Below are 19,676 nucleotides of genomic sequence, written 5' to 3'. Positions count from 1 at the left end.
TCTTTGCTCAAACAATGGTGGGGTCATTTTGACTGAATGGCCTCTGGTACTTGTGCAGGGTGTGTGTGTTGTGTGTGTGTGTGTGTGATGTGTGTGTGTGTCTAGTACAACAGGTACTAGAGACAAAGCTTATGCAAGGAAGAGGGCAAAAACATGCTACCTTATCCCTGGAGAGGAGGAGGAGGAGGAGGAGGAGGAGGAGGAGGAGGCGGAGAGGAGGAGAAAAGAAGAGGAGGAGAAGGGGAGGAGGAGGAGGAGGAGAGGAGGAAGGAGAAGAGGAGGAGAAGGGGAGGAGGTGAGGAGGAGGAAAAGGAGGAGGAGGAGGAGTTGGAGTTGGAAGAGGAGGAAGAGGAGGAGGAGGAGGATGAGGGACAGAAAAACTTGCCAAGGGCTGTACCCCTAGCCCCTCCTCCACACTTGCTAGACAAACACAGAAGCTTGGCCATAAATAATTGATAAGGCACTGCCTCTGCAGAGAGGCCTATAACAGGAGAGGATGGCCACCCAGTGCTTGTCCTGGCAGGGCCGGGAGAAAGGACTGGAGGGAGATGACAGACTGTGAGAGCCTCTGGAGTAAGGGAAGAGGACACCCTCGTCCCACACACGCACACTCCTTGGGTGGAGAGACAGTGCACCCAGTGGCCTGCCTGCCGAAGGGAGAGAAAGTGGCCTGCCCTGGAGCCAAGTGGGAAGTGAGGAGGACCCATCCTGGGCCAGAACTGGGACCTGCGCCCAAGATCGGCTTGGTCAATGGTTCTTAGCCATCCCGCTCTGAGGGGATTCAGGGAAAGTTCTGGACCTTTTCTCCAGAAAAATGTACACACTGAATTCAAACAACCCACAAAACCAGGGGTTCCACCCCAGGGGTCCTGGGAGAGATGCTTGTTTGGGTGCAGATGGCTGGTGACCAGTTCTCCACTTGCAGGGAGCCGGGAGACACACATGCAGTTTGAAGGACAGGGCTCAGCTCCCTTACTGGATTGAGGAATGCGAGGCCCAGTGAGGGAGAGCCAGGCCGCCTCATCAGCAAAATGGGAGCTCACAGGGCTGGCGGCGGGGCGGGGGGGACGGGGAGATCATGGCAGATCAGTGCCAGGAAAGCAGTGACACTCCCTCTCTAAAGGGAGGACCCCCCTCCCCTCTAGATGAGGGTCCTGGGGTGGCCTCCCACCTGGCCTACCTTGGCTGGGACTCGATGAGGAGGCCTCCTTCAGTACTTAGGCTGGTGCCAGGCCAGCAAGGGCCCACCCCACTCACTGCAGGAAACAACTGGAAAGAGAGCACACGTGTGACCAGTTAGCCCTGCACAGGACAGGAAAGGAAAGTCACACAGGAAACGTCTCAGTGCCCCTTGGCCACGGCAGGAACACCAAGGCTGGAACTGCTGGAGGAAAAGTGGTTAGACCTGGGGGCCACCAGCTGGGCTGCTCTTGCCATCACCCCTCAGAAAGAGAGCAGACAGGGTAACCACTGGGCCTGACCCTGCTTGTCTCTCCTGGGCCTGCACCTCCCAACAAGCTGCCCTATGCCTGTGGGTGGCTCCATCCCCACATTCTCTGCATCCTGCAGTATCTGGAAAGTTACAGAGAGGACCCTAGGTGTAGTGACTGTAGTAAGGTGAGCATCGGTGTCGAGGGGAAGAGGTTAGCCAGATTAAGTCACACATTTTATGTCAGGAAACGATTTTGCAAATCTATTGCAAAGGAAAAATTCATAATTAATAGGGGAGAGAGCCAAATAACCCAGAGAAGCTTAAGTCTCTAAATGTCGACAGTGGTTTAATTTTTGTGGAAAATGTCAGGCTCAATCACAGGGTGACATGTGTCCCATGGAAAGAGGAAAGAGGCTGGGGGGCGGGAGGGCAGCGGCTTGCCCAGGGTCTCTTTTAAGGAGACCAAAGTCCTGGGGTAGGAAAGGGACCTGTTCTAGGGCAGTGGTCGGCAAACTCATTAGTCAACAGAGCCAAATATCAACAGTACAACAACTGAAATTTCTTTTGAGAGCCAAATTTTTTAAACTTAAACTTCTAATGCCACTTCTTCAAAACAGACTCGTCCAGGCAGTGGTATTTTGGGGAAGAGCCACACTCAAGGGGCTAAAGAGCCGCATGTGGCTCGCGAGCTGCAGTTTGCCGACCACGGTTCTAGGGACATCCTCTCCCCTGATGGGGTGGGGACGGGGTGAAGGGTTGAGCTACTCTAGCAAAGAAGTACCTGGAAGACTGCCTGTAGCCAGTGGTTCTCACCTGGGGATGACTCCATCCCCAGGAGACACTTCACAATGTCAGGGGACATTCTTGGTTGTTACGACTGGGGAAGAAGGTGCTACTGTCATCTGGGTGGAGGCCAGAGATGCTACTCAACATGCTACAGTGCACAGGACAGTCCCCACCACCAGAATGAGCTGGCCCTGGACACCAGCGGTGCCGGCTGGGATCTCTGCTGTAGATAATAATACAGTGTCTCCCAGCATCTGGCTATTTCATGTAGGCAACTCCGACTTAAAAGACCATCCAGTGTCACATATTCACCAAACTCCCTGCACTCACTGTTCCTGGCCATGGGAATATGCTCTCTCCCACCAGGATTGTGTAATGTTTGTCACGACAAAAGTGTTCCTGAACGTGCCGGGGTCAGAGCTGTAGGCCCCTGAAAGGGACCTGGGAATCAGCTTTGTAAATGATGCTCCTTAAGCAACGGTGTACGGAGACGCCACAGCTCTGGGGTGAGTATCATGTCTATCATGTCCCAAGGGAGCTGTTTTAGAAGAAAACACCAGTTTTCCTGTGAGGGGACCTGGGTTTGAAACTGGGTCAGTCACCGCTGTGTAACCTTTGAGTCTCTGAGTGGCTTCACCTGAAGCGGCGCTCACCACCGTGCCCGGTGAGGCTGCTCTCCACCCATCTGTGCTGTACCTAAGTGTCCCTGCCCACCTGCCTTCCTGCCAAGGGCTATCAGAATCTTCCCATGAGAATTTGCTTGCGCCTGGGTCACCCCAACTTGTCAGGAACGCCCAATATCTAAACGAAACTCGTCTGGGCGTTGGCAGCCTTGTCAAGGCAGTGCCTACTCCCCTGGGGGACCTGTCAGGTCTGACCACCTGGCTGTCTGCCCAGGTCCCCCACACTGCTGACTCCCTGTGTTTTCTAAGTGTGCAGTCACTGGCAGCCTGTCCAAAGGGCTCACTCTTTTGACTGCTGGATGCCACCAAATGTCCCAAATGCTTCCCCAGCTTTCTCCCTTAGCCACTGCCCAAGAGGCCAGAGACTGGGAGTAACTCAGACAGCGTTTCCTTCCGAGTGTGGAGTTTGCACTTTTCAAGAAACAAAGCTCCAATTCTAAAATTTCAGCTCTTCCCAAGAGATCATGTTCTAACTCTGCACTGTGACCTACTTTCCATGATCTTGCTCATCTGGTGATCATGAGACAGATGCATGAGGAGCCAGGGCCAGGACAGCCCAGGGAGGGCCAGGTCTGAAATCACCTCACAGGTGAACACTGTGGAGGGCCAAAATGCAGTGGAGACCACATTCGCTCAACCCAGTCACGCTCCCTTCGTACTCAGAACAGCTGGCTTTCTCCAGCTGGGCACTGGATGAGATCCTGTGCTTGTTTTGGAGCTGTCACATGAAGACTCTAAGTTCCAAAATGATAGGGTACAAAAATGCTCACTCTGGCCCTAGCTGGTTTGGCTCAGTGGATAGAGTATCGGCCTGTGGACTAAAGGGTCCCAGGTTCGATTCCGATCAGAGGCACATGCGTGGGTTGCGGGCTCAATCCCCAATGTGGGGCATGCAGAAGGCAGCCATTCAATGTTTCTCTCTCATCACTGATGTTTCTATCTCTCTCTCCCTTCCTCTCTGCAATCAATCAATATATATATATATATATATATATATATATATATATATATATATATATATATATTTTACAAAATGCACACTCTGGGAGAGGCAGGGGGGAACAGTGCTACTGAAAACCTCAGGGGGGCAGGGACCACACCTATTGTTTTCATGCCTGGCACACACAGGCTCTTGACAAGCATGTAAAGGATAAATTTTTGAAAAAACAACAACAACAACACAATCTTAACAGGGACAGCTGAAAAAGCAGGCCATCGTTTGTAAAGGGAGTTGGACTCCACATTCTGGGATGGGGTGGCTGAGGCATAGCTATAGAATCAGGACAATCTGGATGCAGACCCAGCTTCCTCCCCTCCTGGCTGTGTCACCTCTGGCAGGTGCCCAAGCCAGTGTGTGGAAAGAGAACCGAGAACCACCTACCTCCCAGAGCACTACTGCAAAGCACTTAGCCCAGGCTCAGGTGTGCCACCAGCCAGGGACATGGAGCCTACCCTGGGAGTGGGGCTCAAGCAAGGCTGCCCCTGCCCTGATAGGTGAACACCAGGGCTGGCAGAGGCTTATTGGGTAGCTTTCACACTGCCTGTCATGCAGGCATCCCCCTGAAGGAAGCAAAGTTCCTACAAATTCCAGCATAAAATCAAAATTCCATACATATGTTTGACACAGGCCCCTCATGGAAAAGTAGGTCTTTCTTTCTTTTTCTTTTTTTTTCTTTTTCTTTTTTTAAAATATATTTTATTGATATTTTACGGAGAGGAAGGGAGAGGGATAGAGAGCTAGAAACATCGATGAGAGAGAAACATCGATCAGCTGCCTCCTGCACACCTCCCACTGGGGATGTGCCCGCAACCAAGGTACATGCCCTTGACCGGAATCGAACCCGGGACCCTTCAGTCCGCAGGCCGACGCTCTATCCACTAAGCCAAACCGGTTTCGGCAGCAGGTCTTTCTTTCTGGAAAATCACAGACTCCACACACCCACTGAAGTTGCAACTCAGACCCCCAGACTCGTATGCCATATAAACAGACTACCACATGCCCCATCTTCCCCCAACATTGGGCGGTTTGGACCAGAGCCTATGGACACTGGCACCTGCTCTGGGATGGTCTGGCTGTAACTTAAGGAAGCTCTTACCTGCTCAGGTGGGGCTTCAAAGTTGAGGGCTTCCAGGGCATCCTGTATCTGGCTGTCTGGCAGGAAGTCGAGTTCCAAGGCGGCCTGGTCTGCAGGGTCAGGATGCTTAGGCTGGCCTGCCGGGTTTGCGGGGGCATCTGGGCTGCCCTGGTGGGACCTGGCATCCCGGAGAGGACCAACCACTGTTTCTCTGTGCAATGGTGGAACAGAGGCTCCAAGGGACAGGCTGAACCCCCCAAGGTCTTGTTCATGGCTCTGGCTACCTAATTCAGCTGCCTTTTCACCTGAGGGCTGTGACAACAAAGACAGCGTACACACACCTCTCAGCCCTTCTTGATCTAGGTCTGGCACCTGTATCTGACCAGCAACTGGGCCCATTTCCAAGGCTACAGGACTGGAATATCCAGCACCTATTGAGGGCTCTCGGTTCTCATGAGCCAGAACCAGGGAGGCTGCAGGGCCCCTGGAGACATCACCAGGGGGCTCGGCCTCCCACTCTGCCTCTCCTCTGCTTCCTGTGGTCTCCCCAGCGAGATGTGGGCCTGTGACCAGGGCCCCACTATGGCCTTCATCAGGGGCCTTCCCGCTGGGAGAGGCAGGTGTCTGAGTGTTAGCCTTCTCATCTGGCCCAGTCAACTCCAGAGCTCTCTGTTCTGACTTGGTGGGGTCTGTGACTACATCTGTGATGACACTGATCCTAAGGGAGGAGTGTCTGGGGCTGCTACAGCTCCCTCCTGCTTCCCTGCCAACCCTGCTGAGTATCTGCAGGGGGTCGGGTGGGGCCAGGGCTGCAGATCCAGGCTCTGAGTCCTGAGTGACCAGGCCTAGGACGCTGTCTCCTTTCTCCTGGTCAGTCCCTGTTCCCCCTTGGACACCTTCCTCCTGTGGGACTCCTTGGTCTGGCTCCTTCTCCTCAGCACCACTGCTTGGCAGATGACCTTTCTGGCTGAGATCACCTGGAATCCTACCCCCCTCTGTGCTTCCAGCATCTGACAAGTTGGTCCCTTGCTCCAATAGATAGTCCTGGCTGGCACGCTCTGAAACCAAGGGTACCATCCCCCATTTTGAAGAAATGTCATTGGAGACCTCAGGCTGAGAATCCCCCCTGCTGGACACAGGTGTTACAGAGTTTTGGACACTGTGCTCAGAGTGGGTGCCATCTGCCTGCGTTTGGTCTCCTGGCTCCCAGGCCTCCAAGATAGTGAGCTCTGGGGACTCCTGCCATGACTGGCTTCCTGCCTCCTGGGCACTGGGCTCTGGTGGTGTCTCCTGTGTAGAGAGAAAGATTCAGCTTCAGGCCTTCAATAACCAACCACTCTGAAGATTTTTCTAGTTGTTACTGTGCCTGTACAAAGTCTCAGACGCTGTGCAGACCACTGAAGGGATCAGTACAGCAGTTCCCTCTTATCCGTGGGGGATACGTTCCAAGACCCCCCAGTGGACGCCTGAAACTGCGGACAGTACTGAACCCTACATATACTATGTGTTTTGTTTTTTTTTGGTTTTTTTTAAATATATTTTATTGATTTTTTACAGAGAGGAAGGAAGAGTGATAGATAGTCAGAAACATCGATCAGCTGCCTCTTGCACACCTCCTACTGGGGATGTGCCCGCAACCAAGTTACATGCCCTTGACCGGAATCGAACCTGGGACCTTTCAGTCCGCAGGCTGACGCTCTTCCACTGAGCCAAACCGGTTTTGGCACTATGTGTTTTTTTTTCTATAAATACATGCCTATGATAAAGTTATATTTTAAATTAGGCACAGTAAGAGATTAACAATAATTAATGATAAAATGGGACAATTATAACAGTATACTGTAATAAAAGTTATATGAATGGCTTTGAGGCCATTACTGAGTAAAATAAAGGTTACTTGAATACAAACACTGTGATACCACAGCAGTCAATCTGATAACGCAAACGGCTACTAAGTGACTAATGGGAAGGGAGCATAAGCAGGGTGGAGCCATTGGACAAAGGGACGATTCATGTCCCAGGCAGGACGGTGTGAGATTTCATCACATTACTCAGGACAGCATGCAATTTAAAACTTAGGAATTGTTGATTTCTGGATTCTCTATTTAATATTTTTTGGACAGTGGTTGACCACAGGTTAACTAAAACCACGGAAAGTGAAAGCACAGAAAAGGGGGGACTACTGCACTAGTACAAGGCAGAGCTTTGTGCCAGGGGCTGGAGGGTAACCCCTTCTCCCCACCAGGCATGTGGAGATCTAGGATATAAAACTCAAGGGGGTCTGTGGATGACACTAATGTCAATTGCCTGGACTGGAAATGAAGCATACTTATGTAAGAGTCACCACTGGGGAAGGTAGGGGAGGAAACACAAGGACTTCTCTGCTGTTTTGTTGTTAAATTGTGTTATGATGCACACAATGTAAGACTCACCATCTTAACCATTTTTTGTTGTTGTTAATCATCACCTGACGATATTTTTTCATTGATTTTTAGAGAGAGTGGAAGGGAGGGAGAGAGACACAGAGAGAGAAACATCAATATTAGAGAGACACATCAATTGGTTGCCTCCCAAATGAGCCCCGATCAGGGCCGGGGATCGAGCCTGCAACTGAGGTATGTGCCCTTGACCGGAATTGAACCTGGGACCCTTCAGTCAGTGGGTCAATGCTCTAGCCCAGGGGTGGGCAAACTTTTTGACTCGAGGGCCACAATGGGTTCTTAAACTGGACCGGAGGGCCAGAACAAAAGCATGGATGGAGTGTTTGTGTGAACTAATATAAATTCAAAGTAAAGGAGCGGAGGGGAGAGCAAGAGAACCGGATAGAACAGCCGGATCCGGCCCACAGGCCGTAGTTTGCCCAAGGCTGCTCTAGCCACTGAGCAAAACCAGCTAGGGCACTACCTTACCCATTTTTAAGTGCACAGTTCAGTGGCATTAAATAAATTCACACTCGCGTGCAACCATCATCATCACCCATCCCCAGAACGCTTCATCTTGTACAACTGAAGCTCTATCCCCATTAAACACTAAGTCCCCATCCCCTCTCTCTCCAGCCCCTCAAGACCCCCACACTACTGTCATTATAAGTTTAACTAATCTAGGGACCTTATGTAAGTGGAATTGTATGACATTTGTTGCTTTGTGACTGGCTTATTTTGTTAGCATAATGTCCCCAGGTTCATCTGTGTCGTAGCATGCAGCAGTATATCCTTCCTTTGTAAGGGTGAATAATATTCCATTGAGTGGATATGCCACACTTTTTTTATTCCATTCATCCATCCATCAATAGGTCCATACTGTTCTTTTGCAACTTCCTATAAATCTCTAATTATTTTAAGATAAACTGTTTAAAAGGTGGGAGAGGACCAGAGCTCAGAGAGAGTATGGTTCCAGCTGGGACATAGATGGAGTACCATCCTTAGGTAGATGGCAACTTGATCCTTCTAGGTGCTTAGGCCTAAACCTGTGGAGTCACTGCAGCCCAGATCGCCCCTGACTGTAGATGCACGTTATCTGACATTCCCACCTGGCATTTCCTGGTCACCTCCAATGTGACACAACCAACACCAGCTCCTGAGCATCCCTTCAGAGTCTCCCTGTCTCAACTAGCAGCAACTCCATCCTTCAAGCTATTCAGCCCCAAACAATGGAGTCAACCCAATGTCTCCCTTCCTTTCACACCCATGCCATCATCTCTCCCTTCAAAATGAACTGCAAATAAATTCAATACCTAGGGACTAAGGTTTGCATCCAGGGTGCCTACAGAGAGCAGCTGCTCCCCCACTTCTTTTGTAGTTATCAGTGCTGGGGGGGAGACACCTTCTCAATAACCTTCCTGCACATCAGAGCCAACATTTCTAGGAGAGGGTCTGCATTGCAAATGTCAGACCACTGAAGGTCACAGCATGTCTATAGGGTTTCAGTGAAGCCACCGGCCACCAGACTGCTGAGTTACATGCAGCCTTTCCAGCATCAATGGAAAAGCTATCACCCCTACTTTTTTTAAAATTAAACATTTTGTAAGATCATTGCAAATTCTTGTGCAGTTGTGAGAAATAATGTGAAAAGATCCTTTGTGCTCCTCATCCGGTTTGGCCCAACGGTAACATCTTACATAACCAAAGTACAGTATCACACCCAGGGTGCTGAAATTGATAAAGTCCCCCACCTTATTCAGCTCTCCCATTCGTGTATGTGTATTAAGTTCTATATGGTTCTCTCACTGGTGGAGGCTGTGTATCCACTATGAGAGTTAAGATATTGAAAAGTTGCAAAATAAAGATTTCTGGCACTGCCATTTGCAGCCACACTCACCTCTCTCTCATGTTGTGACCCCCCTGCCCCTCCCCCTGCCCCGTCTCCAATTGCTGGCAACCACTAGTCCACCCTACATGTCTATGATTTTGTCATTTCAATAATGTTCTGTAAATGGAACCCTATAGGAAATAACCTTTTGGGATTGGCTATTCCTACTCCATGTAATAATGCTCTGCAGATCCATCCATGTGGTTGCCCGTGTCACTGGTTTGCTCCTTTTTTTATTACTGAGTTGTGTTCATGGTGCAGACCAGTGGTCGGCAAACTCATTAGTCAACAGAGCAGCAAACCGCAGCTCGTGAGCCGCATGTGGCTCGCGAGCCGCAGTTTGCTGACCACTGGTGTAGACAGACCATGGTTTGTTCAACCATTCACCAGTTGAAAGCTATCAAGGGTGTTCCCACCTAAGGCTGATTAAAAACTCAGCTGCTGGCATTCCCACCACTCACTTGTTCTGGGGTGTGTGTTACCAGACATTGTCAGTGCTGGAGCTCACAGTGGCAAGGATAAGCAAGCACACTGTGAGAACCCTGCCCCCCCACAGCCCCAACTTGCCCAAAAGCTACTGAGAAGCAAAGGGGTTCAGGGACAGAACATGGGCTGCCTTTCTGAGTTTTCTTTTCTTTTCTTTTTTTTTTTTTTTTTTAAATCCTCACCAGAGGATATGTTTTTATTGATTTTTAGAGAGAGGGAGAGGGAAAACATGATCACTTGCCTCCCGCATGGCATGCACCCTGACGGGGGATGAACCCACAAACTAGGTATGTGCCCTGACTGGGAATTGAACCCGCAACCTTTTGGTGTTTGGGACGACACTCCAAACAACTGAGCAACCGGTCAGGATTGCCTTCTGAGTTTTCTTTTCTTTTTTTAAAATATATTTTATTGATTTTTTACAGAGAGGAAGGGAGAGGGATAGAGAGTTAGAAACATCGATGAGAGAGAAACATCTATCAGCTGCCTCCTGCACACCCCCTACTGGGGATGTGCCCACAACCAAGGTACATGCCCTTGACCGGAATCAAACCTGGGACCCTTGAGTCTGTAGGCCAACGCTCTATCCACTGAGCCAAACCAGTTAGGGCCCTTCTGAGTTTTCTAACTCTCATGCAATGTGGGCAAGAGGGCTCTTGCCTCCAGCACTCTGATATAGGCACAGCTGTCCTGAGTGCTTCTCACAGGCCTGGGAGCTGCCTGCATAGCACCTGCAGTCCAGAGACATAGGTAGTGAAATGTGCTGAAAATGGGGTGTGGAGAGGTGCAGATCTAGCCATTGCCAAAAAAAAAACTAAGGTTAAATTCAGCTGCCAAGGCTTGGCCAAGAAGCTGCCCATCTATGGGGCTCAGCCTGCTGATTTTAGGGTCTTACCGAGCTAAAGGCCCCACGCCCAAGGTCCTCTTCCCTCGCAGCTGCTAGTCTTGTCACTGTCTTCCTGGGTTTTGCAAACTGGGGGACAAACCTCCTGTCTGAGTTCTGTGAACCAGATACAACAAGAACAAAGCAGCAATAAATATAAGGGAGGAATGAGGTCTAAGAAAGAAAACAAACAAATATCAAAACTGGTTTCCTCTTTGTAGTCTCAAACCTGGCCTTTGCCCTCTATCCCCAGGGCGAACCAGCTCATTGGCCAGGAGGATGAATAGAGGCAGGAACTCCAACCTAAGGGAGGTGGCTTCTTTTTGCACACAGGGGAAGCTACAAAACAGGCTCACCTGGGAAGGAGGAAAGGGGATTGGCTCTTCTTCTGGTTGCGAGAGGAGCCTGGAAGGAGCTTCAGGTTCCTTATCCAGAGAGCTGGGTGGAGAAAGACAAAACAAGAGGTTCTGAAGTCATCCAAGGCTTTCAGTGCACCTAGTGGGACAGAGAATGAAGTCCAAGGGCAAAGTAGTGCTCAGAGTCTCCTAGAAGGGAGGTCCTGGAGCACCTTCTTTCTGAGAGAGGGTGGGATGGAGGGGAGCAGTGTGCTGCGGAACATTTGACTCCAAGAAGGGTGCTGAGTCCCACATCTAGAATCGAAGCTGCCTGCTGTGGCAGCACTTCACCCTTATAATCCCAGGAACTGGCTCCTCAAGTAAGACCAGGAATTCTCATTTGCACTGACACTCCTGCCCCCAACTCGGCAAATTCTAAAGGAATTTGTAGATATGAGAAACACAGTATCAAAAGAAACAGGAGTATTCATAATTGCCAAAATGTGATGGCCTCCAGTGGGTAAATGAAGTGGTACAACCAGAAAATGGATTATTATTTAGCACTAAAAAGAACTGAGCCCTGGCCAAGTGGGTCAGTTGGTTGGAGTGTTGTCCTATGCACCAAAAGGTTTTGGGTTTGATTCCCAGTTCAGGCACATATCTGGGTTACAGGTTTGATCCCCAGTAGGGGCGTGTACGGGAGGCAACCAATCAATGTTTCTCTCTCCCTTCCTCTCTCTCTCTCTCTCAAATCAACAAACATATCCTCGGGTGAGGATAAAAAAATAAATAAATGAGCTATCAAGCCACGAAAAGGCATAGAGGAAACTTAAATGCACATTACTAAGTGAAAGAAGCCAATTTGAAAAGGCCACATATTGTATGATTCCAACTACATGACATCCTGGGAAAGGCAAACTATGGAGAAGTAAAAAGACCAGCGGTGCCCTAGCCGGTTTGGCTCAGTGGATAGAGCGTAGGCCTGCGGACTGAAGGGTCCCAGGTTCAATTCTGGTCAAGGGCATATGCCCAGGTTGCAGGCTTGATCCCCAGTAGGGGGCGTGCAGGAGGCAGCTGATCCATGATTCTCTCTCATCATGGATGTTTCTATTTCTCTCTCCTTCTCCTTTTCTCTCTGAAATCAATAAAAATATATTAAAAAAAAAAAAAAAGACCAGTGGTTGCCAGGATCAGGGGCAGAGATGAACAGTCAGAGCTCAGGGGATTTTTAGGGCAGTGAAAATACTCTGTATGATACTATAGTGGTAGATACATGTCTTTATACATTTGTCCAAACCCATAGGATGTACACCAAGAGTGAACACTAAGGTAAACTATAGACTTTGGTTGATGATATCTCAATGTAGGTTCATCTTTGGTTAAAAAAATACTAAGTACCATTCTGGTGAGTGATGGTGATAATGGGGGATGCTATGCATGTGTGAGGCAAGGGGTATGTGAGGAATGTCTGTCTTCCTCTCAAATTTATTATAAACTAAAGTGCTCTAAAATTTTTTTTTTTTTTACATTCTCATCTGAGGATATGTTTTTTGATTTGAGAGAGAAAAATAAAAATATCTATTGGTTGCCTCTCATACATGCCCTGACAGGGGATTGAACCCGCAGCCTAGGTATGTGCCCTGACCAGGAATCAAACCTGCAACCTTTGTTGGTATACGGGATGATGCTCCAGCCAACTGAGTCACTGGGCTGGGGCTAAAAATAAAATCTTTTAAAAAACATTGGTGAGACTATGTTTATCCTATATAATAAAACCCCAATACGCAAATCGACAGAACAGCAGAACGACCGGTCACTATGATGCACACTGCCACAGGAGGAGCACCACTCAGCCAGAAGCCGGGCTCATGGCTGGTGAGTGCAGTGGCGGTGGCGGGAGCCGAGCCAGGGGTCCCGGACTGCAAGAGGGATGTCCGGCAGGCGGACATCCCCCAAGGGGTCTTGGACTGCGAGAGGGCACAGGCTGGGCTGAGGGATGTCCCCCGCAGTGCACTAAATTTCGTGCACCGGGCCTCTAGTATTATAATAATTGTGGAGATATACATATATGCTTTTTTTTAAAAGACCAAAATCTGGAACCAAAATTTCATATTTCAACTTTGGAAGTGGAACAGGAAGAAGCATGAAGATATGCTAATGGGCTTGAATTGTGCCAGCAGAGGCTCCAGAGACAGAGTAAGTCTAGATACTGATAGCAAGAGTCTGTTCTGAGCCACCTACCTGGAGGCCTCCTGTCCTGATTCCTCCCCACTCTGCTCTGTAGAAGCAACAGGTCCGAACCTGCCTTTTGACTCTTCAGGGTGACCCAAAGGGCCAAACTGGAAACTCTGAGGATCCCCGTCAGAGTCTCTGAGCCTTGGGTGCTTTGGGGGTTTTGGTGGACGAATTCCTTCTCCTGGTTTAGAGATAAAGGAAGACAAAGGGGTAGAGGATGCCAAGAGCGCACACTTCCATCGCTGACAACCAAACCTGGCAGGGCCCCTGCTGCAGTGTGAGCAGGCTTGTTCCAAGGGCAGGAAACCACTGCTCTGACACTTGCCTGGAAAGTGAGAGATGGATGGAACCTTACCTAGGTGGGACCTAGGAGCTTATGTGGCTATGGGATTCCAAAGCTTTTACCTGTGGACTGGTCATGATTGAGGCTGAATCCTGAGTTGGCCTGGTTTGGCTCTAACCCACAGAAGATAAAACCCAGCTGACTGCTTTTCTGGGGAAGTGGTGAGAGATGTGTACTGGCTCCTCTGGGTCTCAGCTCAAACATCCCTGCAGAGGGGCCATTCCCTAACTTTTCTATAGAGCATTCCCTTTCAGGCCCATGCTGTTTTTGTTGACTTCAAAGCTTTTCTGCAAGAATCAATGTACTGGGTCCTTTCTGTCTTGCCCACTACAACTTGCTCCATGCAAGGAGAGGCTTTGTCTATCTCACTCTTTGCTGAGTCTCAAGTGCCCAGAAGAGCATCTAGTTCACCATCAGTGATCAACAAATACTTGGGCCCTAGCCGGTTTGGCTCAGTGGATAGAGTGTTGGCCTGCGGACTGAAGGGTCCCAGGTTCGATTCTGGTCAAGGACGCTTGCCCGCGTTCTCTCTCATCATTGATGTTTCTATCTCTCTCTCCCTCTCTCTTTCTCTCTGAAATCAATAAAAATATATTTAAAACAAAAACATTAAAAAAATACTTGGTAGATGATTAAATAAACATGTAGAAAATACAGATCACTTCCCAGGAAATGCAGATACAACTAAATTGTGTACCACTCTAGTTTTCTGTGATGCCTGAAGAATATCCACCCTGGGAAAACTTGGACCCAGTGTGATTAAGTGCTAAGGAACTGATGTCTCAGCTGCCACTTATTTCCTTGTATCTCTGCAATACCTTCCTCATCACTGAGAGCAATTCAGAGCCTAAAGGTACTTTAAAATATATATATATTTTATTGATTTTCACAGAGAGGAAGGAGAGGGATAGAGAGTTAGAAACATTAATGAGACAGAAACATCGATTAGCTGCCTCCTGCATGCCCCCTACTGGGGATTGAGCTCACAACCAAGGTACAGGCCCTTGACTGGAATTGAACCTGGGACCCTTCAGTCCATGGGCCAATGCTCTATCCACTGAGCTAAACCGGTTAGGGCCTAAAGGTATTCATTAACATCTACTTGTTGGATAAAGGAAACTCCCTTACACATAAATTGCCAAGTGTGGCTGGCTTGTGAAACCTCCCCAAATATGGCCCCAACTGAATCATTTATTCAATGAACAAATAATAAGGGTTGACTCTAGTGAGCTCCATGCCAGACACTGTCCTAAGAACTTGGGTGTGTTATGATAAAACTTCAAGGGAGGGTCCTGTTGTTATGCCCATTTTACACACGAGAAAGCCCAGGTACGGAAGGCCAAGGAATCCAGAATGGGATCCAGGCATCCAACTCCAAAGTCTGCACACTTAAGTGTACTTTGGCACTTATTGAGTGCCTACTATGTACCGTGCTTCTGACCAGGCAGTGAGGACAAAAGGACAAACCATACGTAGGCCTGATCTTCCTGGAGTTCAGTCACTTAGACCCTTTCCAACCTCAGCTCCTTACACCCACTGACATAAACCCATTGAATAAGCTCCCCCCCGCCCGACCTTTCTCCAATTGCTAGGGTCCACCTCAGCATTTACTCAACTCCGTGCACTCCACTAGACCATAGCAACTTTCCTATAATTTCTTCTAATTCTGTTATGGTTCGTGTGTGTCCATTCAGAACTTAACCCATTGCTGTGTATTTGATTAGCTCTCTCCATGAAAAGCTTTTTCTTTTTCTCCTTGACTTGACCTTGAAGGTGTGGAGGGGAGGCACTAAGTCTGCTGTACCTTTTTTTTTTTTTAAATATATTTTTATTGATGTCAGAGAGGAAGGGAGAGGGAGAGATAGAAACATCAATGATGAGAGAGAATCATTGATTGGTTGCCTCCTGCATGCCCCCTACTGGGGATCAAGCCCACAACCCAGGCATGTGCCCTTGACCGGAATCGAACTCGGGACCCTTCAGTCCACAGGCCGACGCTCTATCCATTGAGCCAAACCAGCTAGGGCTGCTGTACCTTTTGATCTCATTCTTGATCTGCCTCTTCTCAGGTGCCCACCCCAATGCTGCACCCAGAGCAAGGCTCCAATGAATTTCTTACACAAACATATTCCTACCTTGCGGTCTGCCAGAAAACACAAAATACAGAAGCTTCATTTATTTGTTTTTTAAAGATGCCCAAACACCAGCTTGCTTTGTTAATCTAATGGACATTTATACCAAGTAAGAAGCAAAAATATCAACAGAAGTGAAGAGCCTTCCATTTCCTTCCTGTGATCTGTTCCCACAGGACTAATATAAGAAAAACTAAGGCAGAACCTTGTTTTCAACACCAAAGGCCAAAAAGATGTTGGAAGGGAAAGGGCTTCTTTCACCATATGCCAGAATTGTCTTCCTTTCTCCCCACCCTGTCCAAGGCATACAGAAACAGCTGGGCCAACCCAGGGGTTCTATGAGCTGGGGGGTCCACGGCCAAGAGAGGCCCCAAATGACTTGCTGTGGGTGGGCTTGGCTGTCCCCAGGTCCCCCCTCTGAGGTCAGAGAAATTCTTGTGTCCCAAGCAGCCTATTGCTAATCTCTACACAAAATATTTCAATATGTTGATAATTTATTTTCGGTCCCACATTTCCAAGGGGAAAAAAAATGAATGCTACTCCCTAAGTTCATTAAGCACTAAGTAAAGAGGTTATTGCTAAACTTTTAAGAAGTTTGAGTTACCTTAGACAATAGACAGGGAAATCGAACTACGCTATGTAATACTTGTGTTTCTTTTCTAATGAGAAAATTTTATATGTAGATGGACAAGTGAAGATGCTCCCAATATACCATGAAGTAAAAAACAAAGGTTAGCCCTAACTGGTTTGGCTTGAGCGTCGGCCTGAGGACTGCAAGGGTTCCAGGTTCGATTCCAGTTAAGGGCATGTACCTTGGTTTTAGGGCACATCCCCAGTTGGGGGTGTGCAGGAGGCAGCTGATCAATGTTTCTCTCTCATCGATGTTTCTAACTATCTCTCTCCCTTCCTCTCTAAAAAAAAAAAAAAAAAAAAAAAAAAAAAATCAATATATTAAAAAAACAAAACAAAAAAAGGTTGCATATCAATGTGTAATGACTCTATTTCCCAATAAAAACACTATATTTTTGTATGTGAAGGAAAAGTTTGGAAGAAGTAGTGTACTCAGGTTCATTTCCTGCTTTTTTTTTTATTGTTTTAAATTTTTATTGATTTCAGAGAGGAAGGGAGAGGGAGACAGAAACATCAATGATGAGAGAGAGAATCATCGATTAGCTGCCTCCCACACGCCCCACATTGGGGATCGAGCCCACAACCCGGGCATGTGCCCTTGACCGGAATTGAACCGGGGACCCTTGAGTCTGCAGGCTGACACTCTATCCACTGAGCCAAACCAGCTAGGGCCTGTTTTTGTGTTGTTGTTTTTTTGTGTTTTTTTTTATGTATTTTATTGATTTTTTTACAGAGAGGAAGAGAGAGGGATAGAGAGTTAGAAACATCAATGAGAGAGAAACATTGATCAGCTGCCTCGTGCACACCTCCTACTGGGGATGTGCCCGCAACCACAGTACATGCCCTTGACCGGAATCGAACCTGGGACCTTTCAGTCCGCAGGCTGATGCTCTATCCACTGAGCCAAACCGGTTAGGGCTGTGTTGTTTTTTTTTAAATCCTCACCTAAGGATACATGTTTTTGATTTTTAGAGAGAAAGGAAGGGGGAGGGGGAGAGAGAAAGAGAGAGAGAAACACTGGTGACCTCTCGTACCAGCCCAGTTTGATCTGGGGATCAAACCACAACCAGGATTTGAACCCTCAACTTTTTGGTGTAGGGGACAACACTCCTATCAACTGAGTTACCTGTCCAGGGCATTTCCTGTTTTGTTGTTGTTGTTGCTTTAATGCTGTACTATATGATTGTGGTTTTGCTGGATGTTAACATAGGGGAATAAAGTCTGGAAGGACAATCATAACAGTAGCATATATTTGCGTACTACCTAGTGCAGTGGTCAGCAAACTCATTAGTCAACAGAGCCAAATATCAACAGTACAACATTGAAATTTCTTTTGAGAGCCCAATTTTTTAAACTTAAACTTCTTCTAATGCCACTTCTTCAAAATAGACTCGCCCAGGCCATGGTATTTTGTGGAAGAGCCACACTCAAGGGGCCAAAGAACCGCATGTGGCTCGCGAGCCGCAGTTTGCCGACCACTGGTTCTCTTCTTGGTGCATTACAAACACTAATCCAGCCCTGGCCAGTGTCACTCAGTGGATAGAGCATCGGCCCTGGCACTGAAGGGTGGTAGGTTCAATTCCCGGTCAAGGGCAGTACTTGGGTTGCAGATTCGATCCCCAGCCCAGTCAGGGGCGGGTGGGGGAGGCAACCAATCGATGTGCCCCTCTCACATCAATGTTTCTCTCTCTCTCTGCTCACTCCCTTCCACTCTCTCTAAAAATCAATGGAAAAAATATCCTCGGGTAAGGATAACAAAACACAACAACAAATACTATCCACATCTCAGCTCTAGGGCATGGTTCTCTACCTTAGCACTACTGACATCTGAGGTTGGATCATTCTGTGTTGTGGGGGCTGTCCTATGATTTTGAGCAGCATCCTGGCCTAGACCCACTAAATGCCAGGACCACCCCTCCCACACACACCAATTGTGAAAACCCAAAATGTCTCTAGACATTGTCAATTCCCTCTGCAGGGCAAATGCCTCCCCCCACCAGGCTGAGAATCACTGTTCTAAAGAAAAGGAGAGGCGCTCTTATTATCCCCTATTTGCAGAAGGGGGAGAGTGAGGCATACAGCAAGTCATCTGCCACCACACAGCGAGCAGCAGAGTTGGGCGGAACGCAGGTTTTTGGTTTGACTGTGAAGCACTTAGCCACACACCAGAGGGCCTTGCAACACGTCAAGCTCCATTCAGGAACAGTCTCTGAGAGTGGGCTTGCCTGTAGGTTGCACCCCTGCCACAAAGCCAGGGGCCCTCCCCTCAGCTGTAGAACCCACCAGAGGCCGGAGGAAGCGCCACAAAGCTTTCTTTTTCCACTGTATGCACTCTTCCATCATCTATACTTTTTTACTAGCAGGTATTATTTTTTTTTAAAGGAGCTTGGTGTGGTCATTTTAGCATTTCCGCAATTAATAAGCCCAAATTCCTACTAAGAACAGAAACCGCAATAAAGAGATCAACTTGAATATCCAAATACCTGAAGTCCGCAGCTTCTTCCTCTTACTCATTTTATCCCTCCCTTGAGAAATCTGAAAATGAGCAAAATTCCATCATTACAAGCACTCACTGTCCCTGGATACAGACCCGGTGACACTGGCTGAGGGAAGAAGCCACCCCATCCCCCATCTTGGCCCACGTGGCTGCCCTGAGGGGTCAGTTAGGCCCCAAGAGGACACAGGGTGGGAGTCACAGCAACCTTGAGCCAAGCATGGCTGGGGAAGAACTCAAACCTCCTCCAAGCTGCAGAGGGCAGAGAGGGAACTGCCCATCTGCCCAGGATCTGAGAGCACAGGGGTGCATGGGGATGGGGTGACCTCAGTGGGAAGTCTTGGGGCAGCCTGTGTGAAGCTCCCTCCTTCCAGGCTGGGGTCTCTGGGAACCTTCTAGAGACACACGAGGGTTTTGGAGGGGACACTGGGAGTCCTTCAGAGTCACCAGGTGACTTTATTTTTATCTCCTCCCCCCTCCCCCCGTGACTTTAGAGGGGCCATATGGGGCGCTTCAAGGTCTGGATGTGGGGCTTTGGGGCGGGGTGGGGGGCGCCTGGGCCTTGAGGGGACAGGAGCTACTACAGGGCAATTCCTTCCTCCCTTGGGGGCCGGACAAGCCCAAACTGACCTGAGCCAGAGAAGTTGTTGAGAAACCTCTGTCCTTATCAGGAACTGGGAAGGTCTGCCTGGAGCTGGAGCGGGACAACTAGGTTAAGTTATATGCGTGAAATATTTTGGAAAAAAATAAAAGATAATTTGGTCCCTCTCAGAGGCCGGGCAGCCCTCCGAGAGGGTCTGGAGCGGAAGGGCCAGGAGGCCTGAGGCCCGAGGCTTGTGGAATGGCTTCTTGTA

The 19,676-nt window shown here is 48.6% G+C and overlaps 1 protein-coding gene across 1 annotated transcript in view; it reads right to left on the bottom strand.

Annotated features, from left to right (window-relative positions):
• Nucleotides 1–19,529, bottom strand: part of BRME1 (break repair meiotic recombinase recruitment factor 1) — a 22,966-nt gene extending 3,437 nt beyond the window's left edge. Inside the window, 6 exon segments of the mRNA XM_080672479.1 lie at nt 4,998–6,266; nt 10,666–10,770; nt 11,010–11,091; nt 13,230–13,404; nt 18,812–18,863; nt 19,453–19,529. Of these exon segments, the coding sequence (XP_080528605.1) occupies nt 4,998–6,266; nt 10,666–10,770; nt 11,010–11,091; nt 13,230–13,404; nt 18,812–18,842 (1,662 nt within the window). The 5' untranslated portion in view covers nt 18,843–18,863; nt 19,453–19,529.
• Nucleotides 19,530–19,676: the final 147 nt, after the last annotated feature.

Source organism: Plecotus auritus, assembly GCF_963455305.1.
Source record: "Plecotus auritus genome assembly, chromosome: 6".
NCBI classification, from domain to species: Eukaryota; Metazoa; Chordata; class Mammalia; order Chiroptera; family Vespertilionidae; genus Plecotus; species Plecotus auritus.
This window is presented reverse-complemented; position numbering and strand designations above follow the sequence as displayed.